Raw genomic sequence first — 27141 nt, 5'->3', positions numbered from 1 at the left:
GTAATATATGAACTGTAGGAAATGATAGAGTGTTTGAGTTTCTGTGAGGGTGTGGATTCAATCAGAAACAATTATAATGTATTTGATTACTAAAACATAGTTGAATTATTATAGGATGAATTACTTTCTTGTCTATGGGCTGGTATTTATAGCAAGAAAAAATTAAGTGGCTTTAGGAGGTTGTATTATATGTTAGTTAATTTCTGTGACCCAGTAAAAGTATTTAAAGGTGATAAATATTGGGGAGGAGTTTTTGAAAGCATTTGGATTTCAGGGCTTGAACTCATAGCCTAAGCACTGTCCTTGGGCTTTCCTTGAGTTTAGTGCCCTACCATGTGCGCCACAGCACCACTTTCAGCTTTTTCTATGTATGTGGTACTGAGGAATCAAACCCTGGTGTTCGTGCATGCTAGGCAAGCAGTCTACCACCGGGACAAACTCCTGGCCTGAATAATAGCTCACTCCTGTGTTTGTAGCTATTGGAGAGGCTGAGATTGGGAGGATCATGGTTTGAAGTCAGCTTGAGGAAGGAAACAGTTAGCAATAAAAATCCTAGGAACTGTGGTTAATGCCTACCATACCAGTTATGTGGAAAGTGGAAATAGGAAGGTCATGGCCCATGTTGGCCTAGACAAAAAGTGAGACCCTATTAGAAAAATAACTAAAGCAAACATGGCTGTGGACATTAAGTGACAATCTACTTAGCAAGTTCAGCGTTTTTTTTTTTTTGAGCCAGGGTTTTCCTGTTTTGCTCTGTTGAATTACTACCTTAAGTTTCTTGATCACTTAACTGATCGTCTAGAATCTTGGGACTATATGTGTACGCCACCATGTCCAGCAGAAGGTACTTTGTTTTTTGTGTGAATTTTTAGGTGTTTCTGGTAATGTGCTTAATTATTTCTTCAGTTTATTAAAAAGAACAAAAACTGTATTTCTCAGAGAAATAGAGAATTACAGATAATTCTGTTTAGTTGAGAAAATGGGCAGATTTGTGTTTTCAGAGAACAATGTGGTTTTTTTACTCTGGGAAACTTAGGAGTAAAGACAGGATATTTCCATTATGTGGACCAGTCTAGAAAAGTAACCTTCCTAAATTTGAGATGATTAGGCCTCAAGATTCTTCAACATGAACTATTTAAAAAAGTGTATTAGTTTATAATTTTAAGTAGTTTATGTTTTTAACTAATAGTTAAAAAAATCCTTGCATTTTCCCTAGGTGGATGTGGGAAGAGGAGCTTGCAGAACTGAAATGGAGGTCAGAGCTTCATTACAGAAAGTTAGTGGGTCATCTGATTCTGTGACTACACTGAACAGTGAAGAATTTGTTTTGGTTCCTCAACATGCTGATGATACTTCTGCAAAAGATGATGAAAAACCTCAACTGAAGGTATTTATTTCTCTTCTAATATGATGTTTAATTTACTATTTTTCTCTTTAAAACTATTTGAAGATTATCTTGGGTGATATATAAAAATTTAAGGTTTTTTTCAATTACTTACTTTGAGAGTAAATAAAAATCAATGTTTGATTTACCCAGAGGTTATTTATTTGGTTTGAATGTTTTAAAGATTTCTGCTTCTGGTTATTTATCTTGTAATTTAGCATTTTAGAAGGAAGAAACTAAAGGGATGATAGAAAAGATAGTTTGCAAATTAAATTTAATGGCTAAAACTTATAAAAATTTAATTGATCTGTTTGATTCTGTCTTCTGGGTTTTACGTCAATTACATAAAAGTTTTCTTTTTACTTTAGAGTTGTTTTCCATATAACATTTGTGTTTTAAATCAGTTGTAACATTCTAGTAGATGATTTAACAGTAACCTTGTATAAATATAAATAATTTCAAAGTATATGTCATATATTTAGCAGTTGTTTTCATTTGCATATGGTCATTTTTCTTTAAATTTTATTGTCGGGGTAATATATAGAGGGGGTTATAGTTACATTCATCAGGTAGTGGAAGCATTACTTTTTGAACATTGCTACCCCTTCTCATGTTTTTGTTTCCCTTTCCTTCTCCCCACATTTTTCTTTTCATTATGGATTGTTTTTCCTATCTCAAAGAAAAGAAAAAAGCAAGTACAGGAATATGTGCATGAGAATTGCATAACCACCTCTCTAAACAGGGATGGAGTTAGTCAACAGTGCTATGTATTCTTTCTGGCTTTTGCTTAATATTAAGAATAGCATAGCTGGGTGCCTATGGCTCATGCCTGTAATCTAAACTACTCAGGCTGAAATCTGAGGATCACAGTTCAAAGCTAGTATGGGCATGAAAGTCCATTAGACTCTCCAGTTAACCACTAGAAAACTAGAAGTGGTGCTGTGGTTCAAGTGGTAGAGTGCTAGCCTTTAGCTGAAGAGCTCAGGAACAGTGCCCAGGCCCAGAGTTCAGTCTCCATGACAGACAAAAGAAAAAAAAGAAAAAAAAGAATAGCATCAAAGTTGCCTTAATATATTCATCTAATAATAAAATTAATGCAAAAAATGAAATACTCAGATACCCATTTATAATATTCTGAGAATATATAGTTCTCTCCTTCAAATTATCACTTGCTTAACTTACTTGTAGATAGCTTTGTTTTTAGCATTATTGTTTTCTTGCCAGCCTCAGGGCCTTTGCACTGTCCTTGAGCTTCTGCTCAAGGCTGACGCTCTACCACTTAGCCACAGTGCCACTTTTATGTGGTGCTAAGGAATAGAACCCAGGTCTTCAGGTATGCTAGCCACATTCTGAGCCCAGCATTATTGTTTTTAAAAGAATTCATTCATTTACTTAGGCTTTATGCTTAACCAGTTTTTAAGAAAAATATAGAAGTCAACTTATATTTAAACAAATTTATAAAATTCTCCTTGGTGGCAAGCAGACAGTTTGAAAAGAAATGCTACTTAAACCTACCATTTTTTCCTTTATAGCTATAATTTAAAGATCATGTATCACTTTTATGATGTAATTTCCCCCCAAATGAAAAGGAATAAAAGAAAAAGCAATCTCTGTAAATAAGATCTCTTATCAAATGTTGTTGGGAACTATTAAAATGTTTTATGAAAAGTCCTTTTGTGAAACTAATAATGTCCTTATTTAGTTGGCTTTATTATTTGGAATTTTAATTTCTTATATATATGTGAAATTAGGTATACTCATATCAGTTCTTAGTATTCAATAAATATTTACATTGTTCTAATTTTTCCAGGCACAATTTTTTCTAGAAGAATTTACAATAGTTTCATAGAATTAATATGCAGAATTATAAGATTGAAGTAGAATTGTATTTCTGTCTTTAGATAGTTTCTAATGGTGATGAACAATTGGAAAAAGCCATGGAAGAGATTTTGAGGGATTCTGAGAAAGGACAAAGCAGTCTTCTTGTTGATTGTCAAAGTTCCAGTGAGGTTACAGACCATTCATTTGGAGATGTTCTAGCAAGCCAGTCAAATAAACCATCTCTTCAGTTAATATTGGATCCATCTAACACAGGTATTATATTCAAAACTTAGAATAAAATAACATATTTTAAGATGAAAAATTGAAAATTGTTAGTTAATTTATTTTATTCTATCTGTATTTATTTTTGGTAGTATGAAGTTTGAACTTGGCTTTATTCATACTAGGCAGGCACTCTGTCTCTTGAGCTGTGCTTCAAGCTGTTTATTCATGATTATTAAGTTCACTTTTTCTTTTCTAGTTTTTGTTTGAGTAATTGAATTGTTTCCCAAACTCTTTTCAGTTTTATATTTGATAACGTTTCCAGTTAAAATACTCTGAAGAGGGTTGGGTGTGGTGGCTCATTATCTGCAATTCTAGCTACTAGGGAGGTAGAGATAGATAATAGTTCTAGGTCAGTCCAGGCAAAAAGTTGAAACCCTGCCTTAACAAACAAGGTAGTTGAGGTGATATAAGTCTGAAACTCCAGCTATGCAGGGTGTCTTAAGTGGAAGGATAGTATTCCAAGGCTGGTCCCAGGCTGAAATACAGGGCCATATAAAAAAGAACAAAGGCTAAAAGACTAAGGACATAGCTCAAGTGGTAGAGTGCCTTTCTATGAAGCACAAGCCCTTGAGTTCAAACTCTTGTATTGTCCTTCCCAATTCTCTGAAACATGTTTTTAACGTATAATCTGCCTGATGATGTCTGAACTATAAGTTCTGTCCTTTCGGTTTCAGCCACTTTTTAAATCCTTTTGCTATACTGCTTCATTCTGATGCATATATGTCTCGCATGGTGGTAAATTCATGACTTATCTTAGTTTACATACAAAATGAAGGGATTGTCATTGGCTTTTTTCTCTAATTCTCCAGAATTTTTCTATACTCCTTTCCTTTTTCCTCTGATACAGTGAAGATTTCTCTCTTAGAGCCTTTTTTTACTTTGTGTTATTTGACAGAATTGCTTGACCTGTACCAAGTTGAGGACAGAGTAATGAGAGAAAAGAGAAAATAATGGAAATTTCCTTTTTTTGTTTTTTTGTTGCATACTTTCTCTTTTCCTGGTGTTCTAGCCATTGAGAAAAGCCTAAATTGGGTGGGATGGGAGTGGGTGAAAGCAATTATTTGGCACTTGTTTCACTACTACCAGTATTGCAGTGCAGATCTAAAACTGGAGTTGGCCTTCTAGAAGACTGGGAGAGGAAAAACAACACCACCAACAAACTGCAATTTCCCCAAACACAGTGGTTTGCATGAACTCTGTTGCCTGTGCTTTGGCCAGAAAGATTATAGATTTTCCTTGCCATTTTTGTTTTGATTGTATTTTGGCAACTGTAGCCATTCTTAGGTTAAAGCTAGAATATAAAGCTTAAAAAACAAACACCCTCCCCATTAAAAAAAATCAGCTATAACCCATCTTAATACTGTAACTGTGTCTCTTCAATAACTATTCAAGGTTTGAGTTCCTTTCTCTCTGTCTCCTCTTCCCTCCCTTTCTCATTCTTCCCTTGGCCAGCCTGTATCACTTAGGCTATGCCCTCCAGTGTAAGACCTAGTATAAGGTGTGGCTTACTTTACTGGGGTGCCCTTGACTCCTGATTCTTCTGCCTAGTTGCTAAGGTTATAGCTGTATGTCATCATTGACTATCTTTTAGATTTTCTTTCTTCCTTTTTTGCATAATATATTTTCAGGTAGTTACTTATATTCTTTCTAGAAGTTTTAGTTCTAATTAGTTCTAACCCATAGGAAAGAGAAATATATATATATGTATATATATATATATATATATTGCTTCAATTTGTTTGGTCCAGCTATTTGTTTCTAGTAACATCTTAAACTCTCTTTGTTTTGCTTACATATTTTGAAGTTCTGACAGTAAGGGTATATTATTTTTAAATTATATTTTCGTGGCTATAAAAGCTATTGTAGTTGATAACAATTTTGAGTGTGTAGCAATCTCTAATGAAGACTACTCACTACTACTGCTCTAATATATTTAGTTGAATATTGTAGCAAAGATGTATCTTTATGGTCTAGGAAGACCTTAGTTAAACATGGTGGTAATAGGAAGAAGACAGTGGGGACACTAATGAATAATGCTAGGTGAGTGATTATATATGGGAAAAAAAGAGGTAGGGATCCCAAGCTTAATAGGCAGTGAATGAGAAAGTGAGAAAGCAGAGTCAGGTAGGAATAATTGAGCTAATTTTGTGTAGGGGTAGGTGGGCTGAAATGAAGAGAACTGCATAAATACACGCACTCGTGCGCGTGCGCGAGCATACACACACACACACACACACACACACACACACACACACACACAAGTAAAACAATCTGGACTGAAAAGCGAAAGATAAGTAAAAGCAAAGCAAATATAACAATTTGAAATAACTAATACACAATAATAAAACAAGATAAAAAAGGATGTCTGATATAGGTAATAAGGAATTTTGAATTAAGGTTTAGGATTAATGATAGAAGAAATGAAAATACTAAAGACCTAAATTTTGTTTGAAATGTTACACATCTTTTTGAACACTAGACAAAAAATAACCTGTGTAGTTTTATATTAACTTTTGAATGTTTTTATTTTTATTTTATTTTTTTCCCAGAAAATTCTACACCAAGGCCATCTTCTCCAAGTGAACTACCTGAAGAAGATAGTGTCTTATTTAATAAACTGACATATTTAGGATACATGAAAGTTTCTTCCCCACGTAATGAAGTGGAAGCTTTACGGGCAATGGCAATCATGAGATCTTCTAGTCAGAACCCTTTTCCTGTTACTTTGTATGTGCCAAACGTCCCAGAAGGTTCTGTGAGGTAAATCTAATAATGTTTTCCTTTAGACATATATTAGGTCTTCTGAATGATGATGAGGGTGATTTGTCATAAATCTGATAGAAGGATTCATTTAGACTCTGTAAACATACAAAGCAAACATGTCTAGATTATGTTTCTGGTTACAAGAGGCTATTTGCAGAACTATCCTTTGAAAAATATAAGTGGAAATAAAAAAGAATACATTCTGTTTTGTTGTTGTTGTTGTTGTTTGTTTTGTTTTGCTTTGGTTGGTTGTGAGGCTTGAACTCTGGGTGTGGGTACTGTCCCTGAACTCTTCAGCTCAAGGCTACTGCTCTGTCATTTGAGCCACAGCACTACCAGTTTTCTGGTGGTTAATTGAAGATAAGAGTCTCTCAGACTTTTGTACCTGGTCTGGCTTTGAACTGTGATCCTCGGATCTCAGCTTCCTGAGTAGTTAGGATTAAAGGCATGAGCCACTAACAACTGGCTTAATAAAAATACATTCTTATAGGCAGTACTGATGATTTACGTTTGTAAACCTTGCTGCTCAGGAGGCGGAGATCTGAGAATCATGGTTTGAAGCCAGTTTGGGCAGAAAAACCGATGAGACTTTTCTCTCCGATAAGCTACTCAGATAAAGTTGGAAGTGATGCTTTTGCTCAAGTGGTAGAGTGCTAGTCTTGAGGAAAAGGAGCTCAGGGACTAGAAATTTTTTTTTTAATTTCTTGTAATTCATAGTTTTTCTATTCTGAAGGAATGTAAAATGTGTAGTTCGCCTCTATTGTATTATCTAGAGAATGGTAGCTAACTTAAAAGTACAAAACTAATAAAAGTTTGATAAAAGTGCTTTGAGCTTTTCAGGAAAGTACTTTATAAATATATTACTTATAGAGTAGTTCCTAATACTGTCAAAATGTATTTTAATATTATCTACTTAGAATCCATTTGCTAAACAAAAGTTTGACATCTTGAAGGGGTCTTCAATTGCTTAGATAAGTCCAAGGCACATAGGATGTGTCCAGGGACACTCAGAGAATTGTTTCTAAATTTCAGAAACTCTTTTAGTTTATATTCTGTTGTTACATTTATCCTTGGGACCATCCGAACTTTAGTAAGATGAAAGAGGTCTTAAATAATAATAATGGAGGATAAATAAATTTACAGATACTGCTCTGGAAATGGACTTTCCACAAATGTGGGAAAACTGGTGCTGTAATATACTGACAATCCTTTGAGCAGAGTGAGAGATGATTTTAGGGTTGAAAGTGACAGTGCATTTTTTTTTTTTTTGACACTACTGGGGCTTGAATTCAGGGCCTGACCACTGTCCTTGGGCTTTCTCAAGGCCTAGTGCTCTACCACTTGAGTCACAGCACCACTTCTGGCCTTTTCTATGTATGTGGTACCAAGGAATCAAATCCCTGTCTTTGTGCATGCTAGGCAAGCACTTTTACCCCGGCCCAAATCCTGACCCCAGTGCATTTTGCCAGAAATATTTGTTCCAATTATTTTGAGTTTATGAGTTGGATCTTAAATACAATAATAAAGCAACTGACAATAGAAGATGACATATATGTGTGTATTTAGTATTTTCAACAATATGAAGGTAATTTGCTTTCTTTATTAGTACTTATGTTTGTGATTTTTTTAAAAAGGTATTTTTGTTTATATGTCATATATTGGTATAGGAAAACTATTTTACTATTTTTTTTACTACTGTTGTACAGAATTATAAACCAATCCAGCGATTTGGAGATAGCATCTTTTCCAATTTATAAGGTGTTATTCTGTGCACGTGGACATGATGGAACAACAGAGAGCAATTGCTTTGCATTTACAGAGAGTTCCCATGGTTCAGAAGAATTTCAGATACATATTTTTTCCTGTGAAATTAAAGAAGCAGTAAGTATAGTACCATGTAGCAATTTCCTGTAGAAATGAATTAGGGTAATCTTGAACTGTTCATTTTCTTGTCATGTGCATGCATTATATAAACCTGTAAAATGTTTCTAAAGACAAAGTTAATATTTGTAATGGCATAGACCTGAATATGGAGTGCTGTCTGATATGTCTATGCATTAAAATGATATTACAGGCAGGGCCTACTCCTGGTGTCTAGTTTGCTTAATGCTAGGCATGCCATTTAAATTGTAACCACAGAAATTCTATGCCAGGATTCATATTTGTGTGAAAAGTTCATCTTTTTTTTTCTTTTTTAAAGAGCTTTAATTGAAATACTTTTATCTTAGCACTTACATTTCTTTGTATATACTGACTTTTTTTTTTTTTAAAGGTGTGATAGGGCAATAAAAAAGTATTGTGTGCTGCTGTTGTGCCTGGTACATAGTAGGAATGAATCGAAGTATGTTGAATGAAGTATGTGTGTGTTTATGAATGAGGGGAGCTATTTCTGATCCTTGCAAACTCCGCTACAGAGGTGGGGAAGCAGATGGTAGAGTTCTGGCATTTCATGTTGGCAGCCATCATTTAACACCTGTGTGGTTACTGGATTATTGGAGTCCAACAGCAAGGAAATGAACTTTGAAGAACTGAAGAATCTGCTGCTTGGAGAGAGAGAGAGAGATAAAGAGAGAAAAGAGAGAGAAATTTCTCTAGAATGAAATCAAAAGGGACCTTGCTACAAGCCTTTTCCATAAATGTAACGGTATGAAATTTTCTTTTTGGGATCATAGAATCTACTTGTTGCTTTATCTCTGAGTAAATAGTAAAACAAATTTAGAAAATCTTGGCTTAGTCATTTTGGATGTAGTATGAAATAGTATTAATTATATTTCTGGAGAGCATATTTGGTATATTCCAGGTTATGAGAAAGTGATTTCCATATATTACTTTTTTTCTAATACATATTTGAAAAATATTCCATTTTGGGGCACTGGTAGTGAGATATACTGAAGAAGTAATTCATGATGGTGGCCATTAGACTACTATTAGACATCATTTCTAAATGAAAAATAACCGAGTATCAGTAGAGAGTTTACGCTAGACTTTGGATTATGCATTTGCACGATAGTCACACATCCCTTTGCATGAACAATGTTTATTTATAAAAATGACCTTAGGGGGCCAGGACTTTGGCCTAGTGGTTGAGTGCTTGCCTAGCATGCGCGAAGAAGACCCAGGTTTGATTCCTGGGTACCACATACATAGAAAAAGCCAGAAGTGGTGCTATGGCTCAAATGGTAGGGCTCTAGCCTTGAGAAAGCCCAAGGATAGTGCTCAGGCCCTGAGTGTAAGCCCCAGGACTGGCACAAAGAAAGAAAGAAAGAAAGAAAGAAAGAAAGAAAGAAAGAAAGAAAGAAAGAAAGAAAGAAAGAAAGAAAGAAAGAAAGAGAGGAAGGAAGGAAGGAAGAAAGGAAGGAAGGAAGGAAGGAAGAAAGGAAGGAAGGAAGAAAGAAAGAAAGAAAAAGAAAAAAGTGACCTTAGCTTTCTCTTTGCCTAGAACAGTCCCACTTTATGCCTGGCAACAGCTATATTACTAATATCTCATTATTATTCTCAACTGTGTTTTTTCTAGTTAGAGTAATAAATTATGTGGTTACCTTTAGTTACCCCGAAGCTAAGAAAAATGAATAAGTATGCTAGGTTTCAAACTGAAGTCTTTAATGCTGAAGAGCTAAGTATTTTCAGAAACACAACTTTCTTGTTACTTAGTTATTATAAAGAGCAAGTGTGTATTTTTGTTTTATACGTATATTTTATAAATGTATTTACCAGCTATATATTTTACATTCTAGCTACATTTGAGCCTTTTAGAGAAGCTGTCAACTTTTCTTCTCTTTTCATCTAAAAAAATAATTACACTTGCAATTAATTTGAAGTTTTTTAGTTACATTTACTGGTTATCAGGTTATCTAAATTTTGGAGGTTTTCTTTCTTGTAGTAAAGAGACAGCTATAATCCTTAGTATTTGAAGCACAAGCAGCTGGCACTGATAGTTCAGGAATTAAATGATAGACATTTCTTACCACTTAGGAACATACTGTGTAGTTATAGTACTAATTGTATTTTTTTCCTCTTTTTTTCTTTTCTTTCTCTAACAGAATCTCTGGAGACATCTGAAGAATTTTTTTCCAGTATAGGCAAGAAGATGCTTCCTCAATCTGGAGTAACAACGTTATTGCTACTACTAGCTATCACTTTAGCACTCCTATTTCATGATGAAATCCTTCAAGCCGAAGGCACCAACTGTTGTGGAAGGGAGGCCCAGTGAGGGTGATGGCTCTCATGGACACTTGTGATAAAAAGATTAAGACTTCCCATTGTAGGGTCAGGACACATTTGATTCATTTCCTTAGTTATTATTCTACAGGACCAAAGATGAAACTCTGCTTGTTATATACTTACTGATATATTACATAAACTTTGAAAAGATACTTTAAAGAGGCTTAGTTGAGTCTATGGTTTTATTTGTGTAAGCTAATATAACATTTCTTCAAAGAAGATCTTGATTTTTTTTTTCCCACTGCCCTTGGACTTTCTCAAGGTTAGAGCTCTACCACTTGGGCCTCACCACCACTTCCAACTTTTTTTTCCCCTATGTATGTGGTACTGAGGAATTGAACCCGGGTCTTTGTGCATGCTAGGCAAGCACTCTACCACTAGGCCAAACTCTCGGCCCCTAGATCTTGATGTTTTAAAAGTAATTATCAATACAAGGAACTCTCAGTGTTGTATTTTACAAGCTTGTTATTCGCCCCTCCCCCGGGTGTTATAGTCATTCTGAAGTATTTGATGATAAATGTTAGTGGTTTTACTTCTTGCTATGTAGCTCACACTAGCCTTGAACTTAGAATCATTCTGCTTCAGCGTCCTCAGGTCAGGATAGTATGTGCCATCATTCGTGAGCCACAGCCCCAGTTCTCCTTTTTATTGGTTAATTGGAGATAAGTGTCTCTTAGAATTTCCTGTCTGGGCTAGCTTTGAACAGAGATTCTTAAATCTCAGTCTCTTTAGTAGCTAAGATCTTAATTTTAATGTATCATTATTTTTTGGGAGGGGGGGTTTGCCAATATGCTATTATATAAAAGAAAATCTTACTTATTGTTTGGTTGGTTGTGGGGCTTGGACTCTGGGCTCATGACTGTCCCTAAGCTATTCATCTCAGGGCTGGTGCTCTACCACTTTGAGCCACAGTGCTGCTTCCAGTTTTCTGGTGGTTAATTGGAGATGAGTCTAGGACTATAGGCGCCCGGATGGATCTAAAATTGTAATTTTTCTTATAGAAAAATTTGTTATAGAAGTGATATACAGAAGGTGAAAATCTTACTTTTTTTACATGTGAAAATATTTCTCACATGATATTGAGATAGTATTTTAGCTAAATACCTTATTTTAGAGGATAAATAGGAAGTTAACTTGTTTATTATATTCTTGAAGCTGTTTTTTTTTTTTTTTTTTTTTTTTTTTTTTTTTTTGCCAGTCGTGGGGCTTGAACGCAGGACATGAGCTTTGTCCTAAGGACTTTTCTTGAGGCTAGAGCTCTACCACTTGAGCCAGATCACCACTTCCAGCTTTTTTTCTTTTTTTTTTTCTTTTTTGCCAGTCCTGGGCTTGAGCTCAGGGCCTGAGCACTGTCCTTGGACTTTCTCAAGGCTAGAGCTCTACCACTTGAGTCTCAGCACCACTTCTGGCTTTTTTCTATGTATGTGGTACCGAGGAATCGAACCCGGGTCTTCATACATGCTAGGCAAGCACTTTAACCAACTAGGCCAAATTCCCAGCCCCCCAGCTTTTTTTCTATGTATGTGGTACCGAGGAATCAAACCCTGGTCTTTTTTTTTTTTCTAGTTGTGGGACTTGAACTCAAGGCCTATGCACTGTCCTTGAACACTTTTTGCTCAATGCTAGTCCTTTGCCACTTGAGCCATAGTGCCACTTCCAGTTTTTTTTATGTATGTGGTACTGAAGAATTGAACCTAGGGCTTTGTACATGCAAGGCAAGCACTCTACTGGTAGGCTATGCTCCCAGTCCCCAAAAGAAGTATTTCATCTCCTTCCAATGAGTAATGTATTTGAGAATGTTATAGCACATGCCACTCCTTACCTCAGTCCTCTCTTCTTTCCTTGATATTGAGGAAACACAGGCTGTCATACATACTTGGGAAGCAAGAATTCTACCACTGTCATTAGTTCTTTTATTTTTGATGCCAATCCTGCTGCTTAAACTCAGGGCCTGAGCACTGTTCCTGAGCTTTTTTTTTTTTTTTTTTTTTAAAGGCTAGTGCTTTTCCATTAGATCCTCAGAACCACTTCTGGATTTTTGGTGATTAATTGGAGATAAGAGTCTACTGCACTTTCCTGCCTAGACTGGCTTCAAACCTGAATCTTCTCCTGCTGAGGAGTTAGGGTTATAGGCATGAGCCCCCATCACCTGACTAATCCTTTTTTTTTTTTTTTTTTTTTTCCTCCAATGGTCAGGGGGTTTGAACTCGACCTGGGCACTGACCCTGAGCTCTTCAGCTTACACAGTCTGTAGTGCCCGGGCTGGCTTTGAACTGTGAGCCTCAGATCTCAGCCTTCTGTTTTTAAGATAGAGCCTTATGCCTAGGTGCTGGTGGTTTAAGTTTGTCATCCTAACTACTCTGGGAGCTGAGATGTGAGAAAGGCCGTGAAACTCTTTATCTCCAATTAACTACCAAAACATTAGAAGTGGAGCTGTGGCTCAGGTAGTACAGTGCTAGTATTGAGCACAAAAGCTCAGGGACAGCACTCAGGCCCAGTGTTGAAGCCCCAAAACACTGACATGAGGTGGTGGTGGGCAGAGGGTGGGGAAGGCTTGCCAACTTCTGTCCAGGCTAACCTTGAACTCATAATCTTCTTGCCTACTCCTTAGTAGCTGGCATTATAGGCATGTATGACATACTTGTTTTTATAGAATGGTTTTTCCACATTTGTTTCTTCTGTAATATTTTCTTGATATTATGGTATTTTTTAAAAGAGAAGATGGTCTTAAAACAATGTTAACAGAAGGGATTTATCTATTTATTTTAAATAAATATCTTTGTTAATTAATCACATTATTTGAAGTTTTACCATATGACATAATTGAGACTTTGGAAGACACTGAAATAAAAAATAAAAGGTGATTGAAGTTTTATAGTTAAGATTTTGGTATGTTTTTGTTTCAGATATTTATATGTGTTCCCTTCTACCTTTTCACAAACAACAGCAGCAATGCAGTCAGATATACAGTTTTGTGTTTATTTGTATTCTAGTAGGTTCTGTTTTCTGGAGAAACAATTGTGCTATATTATTACTGTCAATAAACCTTTGCCTTTGCAAAGAAAGTGCTGAGTTTAGATTTTTTTTTTTGGCCTGTATGTGTTTTAATACGACGTTTTGAAGTGTTTGACATAGTTTTTTAAATTTTCTTTGTGTAGTTGATTATTCAATTTGTTTCACGAATAATAGACATTGATAATCATGTTTCTGAAATTTACCTTACCATTCCTTGTATTGTCATTTCAACCCATTCTTATACTATAGAATTTTAAAATGATTTTTAACATCTTCAGTGGAAATAGCAATTTGCCAGACATTGTCTGTATTAAATGTAGTTGGATGGCTGTTGTGAACTGCAATATACTGTTGGATAATTGTTCTCAGAAGGAGAAGGGTGCAGGCTGATGTATTTTATTTTTCAATAATACTACTCTGGTTCAACCTTACAAACTTAGCCTTTTAAAAAGAAATTCCTGAAGCCTTGACATAATTTTAGAATTTGTTAAATTATTTTACTTTTTTGGTGTGGCCTTGTGGTATAGTAATCTTTCTATATGTCTTCCTCCATCCCTCTCTCCCTCTATTTGTCCCTCTCTCCCTCTCTCTCTCTTTCTCCCTCCTTCTCTTCCTCTCTTCCTTTCTTCTTTCCTTCCTTCATTTCTTTGTTTCTTTCTGTGCTGGTCCTGGGCTTGAACTGCGGGCCTGGGTGCTATCTCTGCTCTTTTGTGCTCCAGGCTAACACTTTATATCTTGAACTACAGGTCCACTTCCAGCTAGTTTGGTTGTTAATTGAAGATAAGCATTTTACAGACTTTCCTTCTGGGCTGGCTTTGAACTATGATCCTCTGATCTCAGCCTCCTGAGTAATTAGGATTACCAATATGAGCCATTTGGTGCCAGGCTCTGCTGTTATTTCTTACTCAAAGAAATTGAAGGCTTTAGGGAAGAGATGGGAAATAAGAGTAAATAGGGTTTGACTCTATTTGACTCTTACTTTGTACCAAACTATGTGAAAATATTTATTCACTTATATGGAGAAACAAGGAAAGGATTATATGATTATTTTATTTTAAAGCATTGTATTTGAGGGTAGAAAGTAGGACATGGCCAAATGACTGAAAGTAAATCCTTGTTTACTGTTTGTTTTGGATGAAAGATTCAGTGGCATATATTATGTTCTTTGATTCTGTTTTCTTCCTAACGTTTAAATCACTGGGCTTCATCTAAAAACTATTTAGCTTATGGAAAACATTTTTGATTTTGACTTTACTAATGATTCCTTCTTAACTATTACCAACACATTCCGATTATATTTGTTGAATATAGGTTCCACATTCACTTCTATAATCTCTAGCATCTAAATAATACTTTGTACATGGAAGTTACTCAAAACCTTAGTGAATGAGTGACTTTATGTCTTAAGTGCATATTAATATCAAGCCTTTGCTGCTTCTTTATTTTTATTTGTTTTATAAGATAATCATGGGATAACATGGTAAAATGTTTTTAGATTTTTATGTATGTTGTAGTATAAATATAGTGCCACTACTAAACTTGGAACTTGAATTAGACTGACTGATAGGAACGTTTCTGTAAGATTGTTCAAAATGATAACTAGTAATCAGTTAATTTGTCATTGGAAATACTGTCTAGTTTAGGCTTATCTCTTAATGGATGAAAGCATGCCTCTGTAAGATTGAGGATTACTTATTTTTCAATGTGATCTACTATCTATATACAGGAGGATATTCACATCAAAATGTATGGATAAAACAAAAATAGTAACATAAAACGCCCACACTTGAATTGATTCTACTCACCTTACCTTTGGTGATGCTAAGGCCTCTTGCATCTAAGAAAACACTCTAACATTGAACTGCATCTCCAGCCCCACAAATTCTGTTATTCAAGGCAGTTTTATTTCTTGCAAATTACAAAACATTGTGTTCCTATATTAGTAAATACATTTAATGATATTTTGAATTCAAAAATAAAAGATTTAATATTCAGTAGAGATATCTCCTTACTTCTCTATATGAATAATTGAAGATAGGACCTTCATTACTCTCTTGTTTAGACATTAATTTCATTATTTAAGTCTTGGCTAGGCCAAGAGTTTGTGCTTCAAGTGCACAAGTTTGAGTTGCCAGTTTAGGGGAAATGTATAAGTCATATGTGTGTATGTGTATATATATATGTGTGTGTGCATGTGCAAGCATTGATATTTGTAATGTAAATTGTGTGTATATATTTGGAATGTAAGTTTCATTGCTATGTTCTATATAGTAGCCATTAGATTGATCCAATGCTAGTGAAATAGGTGGAGCATTTCACTTTTCATTGTGAGAATCTTTTAGTACTTTTGTGTCACTACAACATTGATTTAAAAAAATGCTTGAATAGCTTCAAAACATGTTATTGTCATATATGTTTATTCCTAAAGTTAGAATGGTTTTTTTGTTCTGTAGTTCAGTATAGCTCTCTGGTACTGAGGGAATTAAAAAGAGAAATTGGAGCTGGGAGTTTGGCCTAGTGGTAGAGTGCCTGCCTCGCATGCAGTAAGACCTGGGTTCGATTCCTTAGTACCACATACAGAGAAAAAGCCAGAAATGGTGTTGTGACTCAGGTGGTATAGCTCTAGCCTTAAGAAAGCCCAAGGACAGTGCTCAGGCCCTTAGTTCAAGCCCCAGGACTGGCAAAAAAAGAAAAAAAAAGGAAAAATTGAAGATAAACTACTTCATTTATGAGTACTTATTGGAACAAAGTAGAGGTTAGTCTCATTTTAGTAGTTGCCATAGGATCTACTCATAGCAATATTTTATAGTGTATTTTTATTATTATAATTTTGGTGCTGATACTGGGGCTTGAACTCAGGCCCTGGGCATTTTCCCTTAGCTTGTTCACTCAAGGCTGGTGTTCTACCACTTGAGGCAAAACTCCACTTTCAGCTTTTTGGTGGTTAATAGGAGATAAGAATTTCATAGACATTCCTGCCCAGGCTGGCTTCAAACTGGAATCCTCAGATCCCAGCCTTCTGCGTACCTAGGATTATAGGCTTGAGCCACCAGCACCAGCCAACACAGTATTTTTTGAAAGCCTAGTATATATGAATGTGGCTCCTCTTATGAACTTAAATTAGTTCATTTTTATTATGTTTAAATGCAAGTTGAAAGAAATAAGTATATATGAAAGATAACTTTTTGAGTCATATCTTTTCTAGTAAAGCTATAGTTCTTCAATATGAACATGTTTAAAACATATAGTCAAGGCTTGTGTGTATGCATGCCTTCATTGTGCTTGAGTTTTTACAGCTCCATGGGAGGAGTTCATTGATAGCAGGAAACCAGTAACCTTACAGAGCAGCTCCTTAAAAAGCCTTCAACTGAAAAGTTTTAGATTTATCTCTACTCATTTTCAAAACATATACCAAATACTGTTTAGGCCTGCTTTATAAGGTTATTATGGAAAACCAAATTGAGTAATGTTATAGAAATGTAATTTGTAAACTAAAAGGCTATACACTATTGATTGATAGCAGTAAATAGCATTCAAACTTCCTATGAAAAAGATAACCCATTCAGCATTTGAAACCAAATAGATTCTGGTTATCTATGTTGAAGAGAAATTACTATGACTAAAATATTCCTTGCTCTAGAAAATAAATTTTTTCCTGACAACTTATATAAATATATTTATATTCTAAATCTAAGCAGTTTATTTCAGGAAATCCTACTTTATTCTTATTAAATACCAACTAAGCCTTTTTGGTTTTTTTTGGTCGGTTGTGGGGCTTGAACTCTGGGCTTGGGTGTTGTCCCTAAACTCTTCAGCTCAAGGCTACCACCCTACCCCTTGAGCCACAACACCACTTTTAGTTTTCTGACAGTTAATTGGCAATAAGAGTTTCATGGACTTTAGTACTCGGGTTGGCTTTGAACTGTGATCCTCAGATCTCAGCCTCTTGAGGAGCTAAGATTACAGGTGTGAGCCTGGCTCCAACTAAGACTCTTTTATAAAGAAAATTTTGTGTATTAGAGAAATGATTCCCTTTGGTACTGATAGTATTTTTTTTTCCTGGTCATGCCTTTCTTTTTTTATTATTTTTTTTCCCTTTTTTTTTTGCTGGTCCTAGGGCTTGAACGCAGGGTTTGGATATTGTACCCGAACTTCAATGTGCTCAGGGCTAGTACCCTACCACTTGAGCCATAGTGCCACTTCTGGCTTTTTCTGAGTAGTTTATTGAAGATCAAAGTCTTACGGACTTTCTGCCCAGGCTGGCTTTGAACCACCATCCTCAGATCTCAGTCTGCCATGCAGCTAGGATTACAGATGTGAGCCACCAGCACCTAGTGATCTCTTGTATTTTTATATTGGGAGAGTTCAGTCACAATTATTGTTTCTCAACAAACTTGTTGGACCTCAACAAACTTGTTTTCCTATTATTCTCAGTTGCCTAGATCATACTTGCAGCTTCTGAGTGTTCTATGCTGTATGAATTCGAGTGTTTATACTAATGCTGTCTAGTTTCGTACTACTGTGTGTGTTTGAAAGCAAACATCATGCTTGAAGATAATTTCTGTGAAATGATGTCCTGTTATTAATTTCCCAAAGTAAAACATTCTGTATAATTAATTTACTTTTTAAGGAATACTTTTAGCATTCCTTTCCTTCTTGGACTTCACACTTTAGTTATTGGGTTTAATAACATAGGGTTAGAGTAATCTACGTTTATCATACACCTACTCTTCTGTAATACATAAATGATAAAAATTTTATTATGTAATAGTTCAGCAACCAATAAGTGCTAATACTGTACGTACTTTAATGAAAGTTATAAACTCAAATTAGGAGAGAAGGATATAAGAATGCAGTTAAAATCTATGCCTAATAGTATTCCTACTTTTATTCTTTTAGGTAAGCAGAATTTTATATAGTTTCTGTACAGCCTTCAAACGTTCTTCTAGACAAGTGTCTGATGTTAAAGACTCAATTATTCCGACCCCTGACAGTGATGTGTTTACCTTCAGTGTCTCTTTGGAGGTAAAAGAAGATGATGGAAAAGGAAATTTTAGGTGAGGTTATTTGAAAAGAACATTGTGTCTAAAATATAATATGACTAACATAGTTTCTAGAAGTGCTGACATACACTTTAAATGTAAGTAAGTGTTTGGCCGGTGATTCTTACACTATTCTCATGATTTTCAGATATTTAAATTGTTCTCAGTGATTAATATATAATGATAGTACTCTATCATTTTGTGAAATGAAGCCAGGTGTTGGTGGCTCACACCTGTAATCCTAGCTACTCAAAAGGTTGAGATCTGAGGATTGTGGTTCAAAGCCAGCCCGTGCATGGAAGTCTGTGAGACTCTTACCTCCAATTAACCACTGGTAAACCAGAAGTAAAAAGCTGAAAGTGGAGCTATGGCTCATGTAGTGGAGCCCTTGCCTTGAGCAAGCAAAAAGCTAAAGGATGATATGTAGGGCTTGAATTTCAGCCCTAGTTCTGTTTAAATATTTTTCTTTAGTTCAGTGAGATAAAAAAGACAGCCAAATTTTCTAAGTTTTTTCTCATTTCAGGAGTATAGAGTCTATGATGATGATGATGATAATAGTAGTGGTAATGGGACATGAATGTAAAATCTAGGAGATCAGTGAGTAAAGCATAAGGGAACCTACCAAATGATTTGTAAAAAAGGGAGAGGGAAAGAAGCAGAATAAGAATATGGTTGAAGGAATTTTCCCTTTGTGCATGTGTAGAAATACCGCAATGAACCTCCCTTATATTTCAAATAAACATTAACTAAAAAATAGAGAATTGTAAAATTTCTCTAGTTTAAAACAATGAATAGGAAACATATTATTCAATGATCATCTATATGCCTTATTGTGTCTTTAACAAAATTTTAACAAAAATTTTCTAGATAGGTTTCTTTTTTTTTGTTTTTGGTGGCTATAGTAGGGCTTGAATTTTGAACTCAGGCTTAGATGCTGTCCTTTAATGTTTTCATTAAAGCTAGTGCTCTGCCACAGCTTTACTGCTGGCTTTTTGTTGGTTAATTGGAAGTAAGAGTTTTATAGACTTTCCTTCCTGTGCTAGCTTGAGATCTCAGCCTGTTGAGTAGTTAGGATTACATCTATAAGCTAGGAGCACCTGGCACTATGTAGGTATTGTATTTTTATTTTCACAGATATAGAAATTGGTGTCTGGGCAAAATAAGCTACTCAAAGTGTTTTCTTTCCTGATAAGACAACTCCATTTTAAGCATTTGCTGTTTTAATTAATAATTTGTTTTAGGAATGGTTTGTTTGGCTTGGGCTAGACTTTGACTAACTTTCTGTGATCTGTGTCTTTATCCATTGTTTATTTGCATGTGTCAGAGTCATTTCAGATTTTAAGTGTCTGAAAGTAAGTTGTTCTCACTGTGTTTGCCTTAGGTTTCAGAAATGTGACAGACTTAAGAAATTGAATACATCTTTTAAAATTAGTTATGTTTTAATATTAGCCAAAATTGTCATGTTTTAGATCTTTGTTTTAATTTTGGTTAGAAGATAAAATATAAATCTCTTATAAATCCAGCTCACAAGTAAATAGAAGTTAAATTGCTTACTATAAAATTTATAGTTTGCTATGTGTGGTAGAATGAATTCAGTACATCTTAAGAGTGCTGTTGTTCACATACTTGGAGTATATTATTATATTCATTACTGCTTTGGTAATTCTTATTCTTTTTAATATTTCAGCCCTGTGCCTAAGGATAGAGATAAATTTTATTTCAAGTTAAAGCAAGGAATAGAGAAAAAAGTTGTGATTACAGTACAGCAACTTTCTAACAAAGAACTAGCTATTGAAAGGTAAGCAGCTTATTCCCAAACCTTATCAAAAACTTGTATTGACATTGTTTTTGTGTTTCAGAAGATGTACTGTGAATCTCAGTATTATTACTGTCTTTCCCATGTACTTCCATTTTTTTCACTTAAAATGATATAGTTGGTTAAATAAACTAGTTAGGTACAGATAAGTTCACTGAAAATCTAAGATGATGGAAGAGATGACATGTTATTGTCATCCTGAGTTAAAATTCCCAAGAAAACCATCCATAGGACTTTGTGTTTCCCTCCCTCCCCAAGTACCTATGATTGCACAAGCAGTGGAAATATATTCTACTTTTCTCTCTACTGCAGACTGTTCTTTCCACATAATAAATTTTCAGTGGATTAGTGTTGAAGTCCCCTTTAAACTAACCTCTCTTTTCAGGCAGCTGTCCACTGAGTCACGAACAAGGGGCATTTTAGGCTGTACATAGAAGAATGGAGGGGTTTCTGATCCTCAGAGCAGTGGCTCAGACAATGTGGCCATGCTTAATATGGATTCTAGTTACAGCACTATATGAATACACTGAGAAGAAGATATCCAGTCTTGTCTGTTTAGAATGTGCTCCCTTGTTTCATTTAATACTCTTCTGAAGTAAAGCTTCCTACCTACAAGGTTGCTGAGCTACAGAACCCTAGTTCTGGGGAGAATTTCTAATATCTAATATTTCTGGATTTCATTTGATCACTATTGCACTCCAATTTTTTTTAACAATCTTCCAAGACATATGCAGGTACTACAGTTTGTTGTTTTGGCTAACTCTTACATTGGGTGTCATTTTTTTTCTCTCTGTGTGGTATTAAGCCTCATGCTTTTTGAGTTTGCTTGCTTGTCTGGTACTTTACTACCTGAGCCATGTCTTTAACTCAGCTTTTTTTTTTTTTAAATTGATAAGTTTACTTCTGCAGAATGGTATGCTACTAAAGCCAAGTCAGCAAGCTTGCTGTGTAGACAGAATACCCAAGTTTTATCTTTAACATACTGTCCTTTGTTATGATTGATTAGAGCTTAAGCTTACAATCTCATATGATTGGTTAGTTTGACAGGGGTTAACAGTTTTATTTGAATAATCCACCAAAACCAGGACACTTGGCCAAATTTTGTCAGAAAAACAATTCTTACTCAACTGATGCTTTATCACTTGAATCATGCCTTCAGCTCCTAGAAAGACAGTTCTTAAAAATATATAATTTTGTTATTACTAAGGTGTTAAATAGAGTGGGTTACCATTTTTAAGCCATGTAGTGAGTACATTTTTTTTGGCAGTGTCACCCCTTCCTTTGCTTTCACCTAATTTTCCCTACCCCTTCCTGCCCACAAGTTACACAGGTCATTTTCCACGTAGTATATACTGAAAAGTATGATTGCATTTGCTCACCCTCCTTCTTTCCCTCTCTATGACTCCCTTCCCCCCCGAAAAACAAAGGAAAAACAAACATCACCACTACCACCACCAGCAGCAATAACAACAAAAAGCCATGTTTCCATTTCCCAGAGAAATTCTTTTTCATGTGAACAATGAAGACATATTATTTTCTATAATGAATTTTTATAAGCTGACTAAATAATAAATGTCTTGAAGCCCATTAAAAAACATTTTTAAGGGACCAGAAGTGTGCCCTAGTGGTAGAATGCTTACAGGAAGCTCTGGGTTTGATTCCTTGATACCACATACACAGAAAAAAAACAGAAGTGATGCTGTGGCTCAAGTGACAGAGCGCTAGCCTTGAGCAAAAGTGCTCAGGACAGTGTCCCAGGACTGGCAAAAGAAAAAACAAAAACCAACAACAAAAAACTCTCCCAAATTTTTAGTTTAAAATAATTACAGACTCACAGGAACTTGGAATTGTATCGAGAGATTCTACGTACATTTTTTTCAGCTTTCCCCATTAGCAGATTCATATGTAACAGAAGTGCATTAATTACACTTCAGAAATCAACATTGGTATAATCTGCAAACCTATTAGACCTTTTATTGAATCTTTGTAAATAGTAGTACTTTTGCATACTATGATAGTAGTTTGTCGGTTTAAGAAATTTATATTTTTAACCTGGATGCTGAGTAATTACAAAAGATAGGGATATTTCACCATTATTCTTTATGTCATACATATATCTGTATATTAAATATTAGTTATTGCTGTTTTTTTTGGTCGGTCCTGGGGTTTGAACTCTAGGCCTAGTGCTATCCCTGAACTCTTCAGCTATGGCCCTACCCCTTTAGCCACAGCCCTGCTTCCCATTGCTTTCTTTTTTGCATTTAATTTTATTGTCAAGGTGATTGTCAGTTACGTATGTAAGGTAGTGAGTACATTTCTTGTTGAACATTGTTATCCACTTCCACATTTTTTCTCCCATTTTTCCTTCCCCCTAACTACCTCCTCAGCAAAGTTATAAAGTTCATTTCCAACATAATGTCTTGTGAGTATCGTTGTTGTATTGGTTTGCCCTTTGTCCTTTATTTTTTTATTATATTATATTATTTTTTAAATTTATTTGTGGGTCATGGGGCTTGAACTTGGTTCTGGGCCTGCGTGTTGTCCTGAGCTCTTTATCTCCAGGCTATCACCGTACCCTGGATCCAAGCCCCACTTCTAATTTTCTAGAAGTTAATTGGAGATAAAAGTCTCAGATCTTTTTTTTTTTTTGCCAGTCCTGGGCTTGGGCTCAGCGCTTGAGCACTGTCCCTGGATTTTTTTTCTCAAGGCTAGGGCTCTACCACTTGAGCCACAGCACCACTTCTGGCTTTTTGCTACATATGTGGTACCGAGGAATTGAACCCGGGTCTTCGTGCATGCTAGGCAAGCACTCTGCCACTAGGCCAAACTCCTGGCCCCTTTAGATCTTTTTTTTTTTTTTAATAATGAAGAGAAAGGTTTAATCTGTTGCTTCTGTTTTTTTTTTTATAATACAAAAGAAGAGGTAGCACTTTATTTAGCAGTCACCTGATTGATCCCCTCCATTATCCAATTTTTCCCAAATATCTCATGTTGACTCCATTGAGTGCAATAGTAACTGCATACAACTTAGTACTTACAGTTTTTACATCTGTGCTTCTCTAGATATTTTGTTCAAACAATGCCTGTTTATTACACTAGAAAGGTTCATATGAGTAAAATGACCCAGTCCCTAAGGGCTTGGATACCAAGACAGCTCAACGGGTTCCTAATTTGACTCTTAGGTCTTCCCTTGTGCTCTGTGTTGCCTTCAGCACACACGTTTCTTTCTCTCAGATCTTTTTGTGCCTGGGCTGGGTTTGAACCTTGATCCTCAGATCTCAGCCTCCTGAGTAACTAAAATTACAGGCGTGAGCTACCACACCCAGCTTGCTCTCTGTCCTTTATGTCACCATTTTGTGTTCTCCTTTCATTCCCTAATTCAGATAAAAAGGTGTACAATAAACTGGGCACCAAAATCAATGACTGCAAGTCTACCTAACTCTTGGCTGTCTGAATATTTTTCTTTCAATACAATATTCACTTGTGACAGTAGAGGGCACTGGAGGGACACTGCAGGCAGGCGAGAATTCTCTTCCTTATTCTAGTGTTCTCTGTTGTGCTTTTGCCACAAGGTATGGGGACATCCTGTGATGCTACATTCTATCTTTGCATGGAGTTCCTCTGTGAGCTCAGAGTTCTGGCTCAGCAAGTCCTATTTGCAGCATTCCCAGCACAGATATGTTGCACCTTAGGCTTCTTTCAGACTCGTTAGTGAGCTGGTTCATGGGAGTCCTCATTTCTTTTGCTTATGTGCCTGCCAAACTTAGTTGTCAGAGCCTCAACTTCTATGGGGCATTTTAGCAAAATTCTACCTTTAGGAAATAGATTCCCATTCCCACCCTTCCCTTGTTTGCTCTTCCTTGGAATAGTTTCTTTTCTTAATAGAATCCTCCCATTACACTTAATTCTTTATAGTAAACTTTCTTGGTTCTCTTTCCTGATTGACATAACTGACAGTAACTGACTGACTAGTATCTAAGGCTATCAACCAATCACATAGATAAAGTGTCTGTTATTTTTCTGGGAAACATAAAATGAATTAACAAACAAATCCAGATTATTTCTAAAAAATTAGTCTTTAGGCATTATATTAGCAAGAATAATTACTACTTGGTGATATTTACCAAATGTTTATTGCATTCCAGGTTTTATATGTACAGAACTTTTCATACTAAAGCAAGAAACCCTATGAAGTAGATTATCTTTAAATATTATGGCAGGAAACGAAAGCATCTTATTTGCTTTGACAAGACATTTAGCTAGCTAATAAGAAATAGCATAAAGAATTGAGTCAAGATATCTGTATTCTTCCTAAAGCCCATCCATTTGACTCCTGTAATTTTTTAGGTGAACTAGTACCATTATAAATAAAGCCTTATTTCACTGGCTTATACCTGTAACTACTCAGGAAACTAAGATCTGTGGATCACTGTTTCCTGGAAAGTCTATGTGACTCATATTCAATTAACTCCAAAAAGATGGAAATGAAGCTGAGGTTCCAGTGATAGAGTACTAGGCTTGAGCACAAAAATTTAGAGACAGCACCCAGACCCTGAGTTAAAGCCCTTGTTCTGGTGATATACTCACACACACAAAAAACCCCCTCTAAATATAATAATTTTACTAGTAAGTGTTGCTCAGTTACTTAGATTTTGTTCTCTTTTTTTTTTTTTTTTTTTTTTGCCAGTCCTGGGCTTGAGCTCAGGGCCTGAGCACTGTCCTTGGACTTTCTCAAGGCTAGAACTCTGCCACTTGAGCCTCAGCACCACTTCCGGCTTTTTTCTATGTATGTGGTACCGAGGAATCAAACCTGGGTCTCCATGCATGCTAGGCAAGCACTTTAACCACTAGGCCAAACTCCCAGCCCCAGATTTTGTTCTTTATAATGACAGCATAAATTTTACCCCTGCTTTTCAAAGTTTTTGGAACATTTGAAAGGAGGTAGACCTAAAATATTGTTTTTATGGAGAACTTTAGGGAAACTAATTAACAGAAGTTCAAAAAAACTTGCCTATTTGAGTCATGCCTCTAGCATTTGTTGATTAATTGGACATGGAGTCTCAAGGAGCAGAAACTGAATATTAACATTTTATCACAGATACACCTTGCCAGTATTTTCTCCTTTTTTGTAAACTGTCTTCTTGCTTTGTTGATTGTTTCCCTGTAGGAACAGAAGGTTTTTATTTTAATGTAACTAATTTTGTTTTCTCTTTCTCTTTCTCTTCCTCACACTCCTTCACTCCATTCTCTCCTTTCTTTTTTTTTTTTTTTAAGTATTTGTACAAAGATTCTCTTCCTCCTTCTCCCAGCAATTGAACCCAGGGCCTCATGCAATGCTTGGCAAGCACTTTACCACTGAGTTACATCCTTGGTCACTTGCTATTCTGTCATTTATTTATACTCTTTGTCACTTGTACTGTTGGGACCCTATTATGAATAGCCTTGCTCTGGATGCTGGTGGCTCATATCTGTAATCCTAGGTTCTTAGGAGGCTGAGATCTGAGGATTGTGGCTTGAAGCCAGCCTGGGCAGAGAAGTCCCCATGAGACTTTTTTTTCCTCCAATTAACTGCTCAAAAACTGGAAGTGGCTCTGTGGCTCAAGTGGTAGAGTGCTAGCCTTGAGCACAAAGGGGCTCAGGGACACTGTCCAGGCCCTGAATTTAAGCCCCACAACTGACAGAAAAGAAAAGCAAAGAGAAGAAAGGAATAAAGCCTTGCCTAATTCAGTGTCATCATGTGTTTCCCGTGTGTTTTATTCTTGTATATTATATTTTCAGTCATTAAATTTGCTCTTAATACTGTTTTAATATTTATAAAGAGTAAGAGACAATCTAATTTTATGCTTTTGCTTGTAGATAGCCAGTTTTCCCAGCATGGTTTATTAAAGAGACGAATTATAATTTTCTCAATGTATATTCTGGGTATTCACCTTGGCTAAAAATCAGTTGGCTATAAGCTGGGAGCGTGGCTTAGTGGTAGAGTGCTTGCCTATCATGCACGAAGCCCAGGGTTTGATTCCTTGGTAATACATACACAGAAAAAGCTGGATGTGGTACTGTGGTTCAAGTGGTAGAGTGTTAGCCTTGAGAAAGCCCAAGGACAGGCCCTGAGATCAAGTGGCCCTGAGTTCAAGCCCCAGGACTGGCAAAAAAATCTGTATATTATATATCTATTCCTATATCTGTGAAGTTCTGGATTTGAATTGAATCCTGGTTCTACAATGACATTGGTCAAGTTACTTAACTTCTTTGAGCTTCAGCTTTTGATTTTTAAATTAGGACTATGCTTAACTCTAAAAAGACTGTTGAGAAGCTAAAATCAGTTAATTATTGTGTCATATTTCCAATAAATGATACAGATTAAATGTTTAACATACTTGCTGTTATTACTAGTGGTACGTAGAACCACCTAGTACCATTACTGGTATTTACTACTACTGCACTCATGATTTTTTTAAAGAGTATTGGTGATTTGTGTGGAATAGATAGCTTGTCCAAATGAAAATACATTGCCACCAGAGGAAGACAAATCTTGGCTATATTTATTTAGAACTTTGGTATGCATATAGGCAATTGTTATTAGGCATAGTTATGATATGCATGATATGACTTTAATACCTACCATTCCTTTCACCTTAAGGTTCATTTTTTGTTATGGTATTATTAACCATAATAAAGTATAAACTTTGCTGTTAGTTTTTCAATCCATTAGTCACAATGTCAGTGCATGATCAGCAACCAGTCATGTTGCTTCTTTTAAGTCTGTTGGTGATTGGTTACAGTACATCTATTGC

At 35.7% G+C, this 27141-nt stretch overlaps 1 protein-coding gene across 2 annotated transcripts in view; it reads left to right on the top strand.

Annotated features, from left to right (window-relative positions):
• Positions 1–27141, top strand: part of Rabgap1l (RAB GTPase activating protein 1 like) — a 452094-nt gene that overhangs the window by 23977 nt on the left and 400976 nt on the right. For both annotated transcript variants that reach the window (XM_090340389.1, XM_090340388.1), the window contains 6 exons: positions 1217–1387; positions 3286–3478; positions 6040–6250; positions 7960–8134; positions 18389–18546; positions 20219–20329. In XM_090340389.1, the coding sequence (XP_090196515.1) occupies positions 1250–1387; positions 3286–3478; positions 6040–6250; positions 7960–8134; positions 18389–18546; positions 20219–20329 (986 nt within the window). In that variant the 5' untranslated portion in view covers positions 1217–1249. The remainder of the gene's footprint in view (positions 1–1216; positions 1388–3285; positions 3479–6039; positions 6251–7959; positions 8135–18388; positions 18547–20218; positions 20330–27141) is intronic.

Source organism: Megascapheus bottae, chromosome 10 (genome assembly GCF_031878675.1).
Source record: "Megascapheus bottae isolate mThoBot1 chromosome 10, mThoBot2.hap1, whole genome shotgun sequence".
Taxonomy (NCBI): domain Eukaryota; kingdom Metazoa; phylum Chordata; class Mammalia; order Rodentia; family Geomyidae; genus Megascapheus; species Megascapheus bottae.
This window is presented reverse-complemented; position numbering and strand designations above follow the sequence as displayed.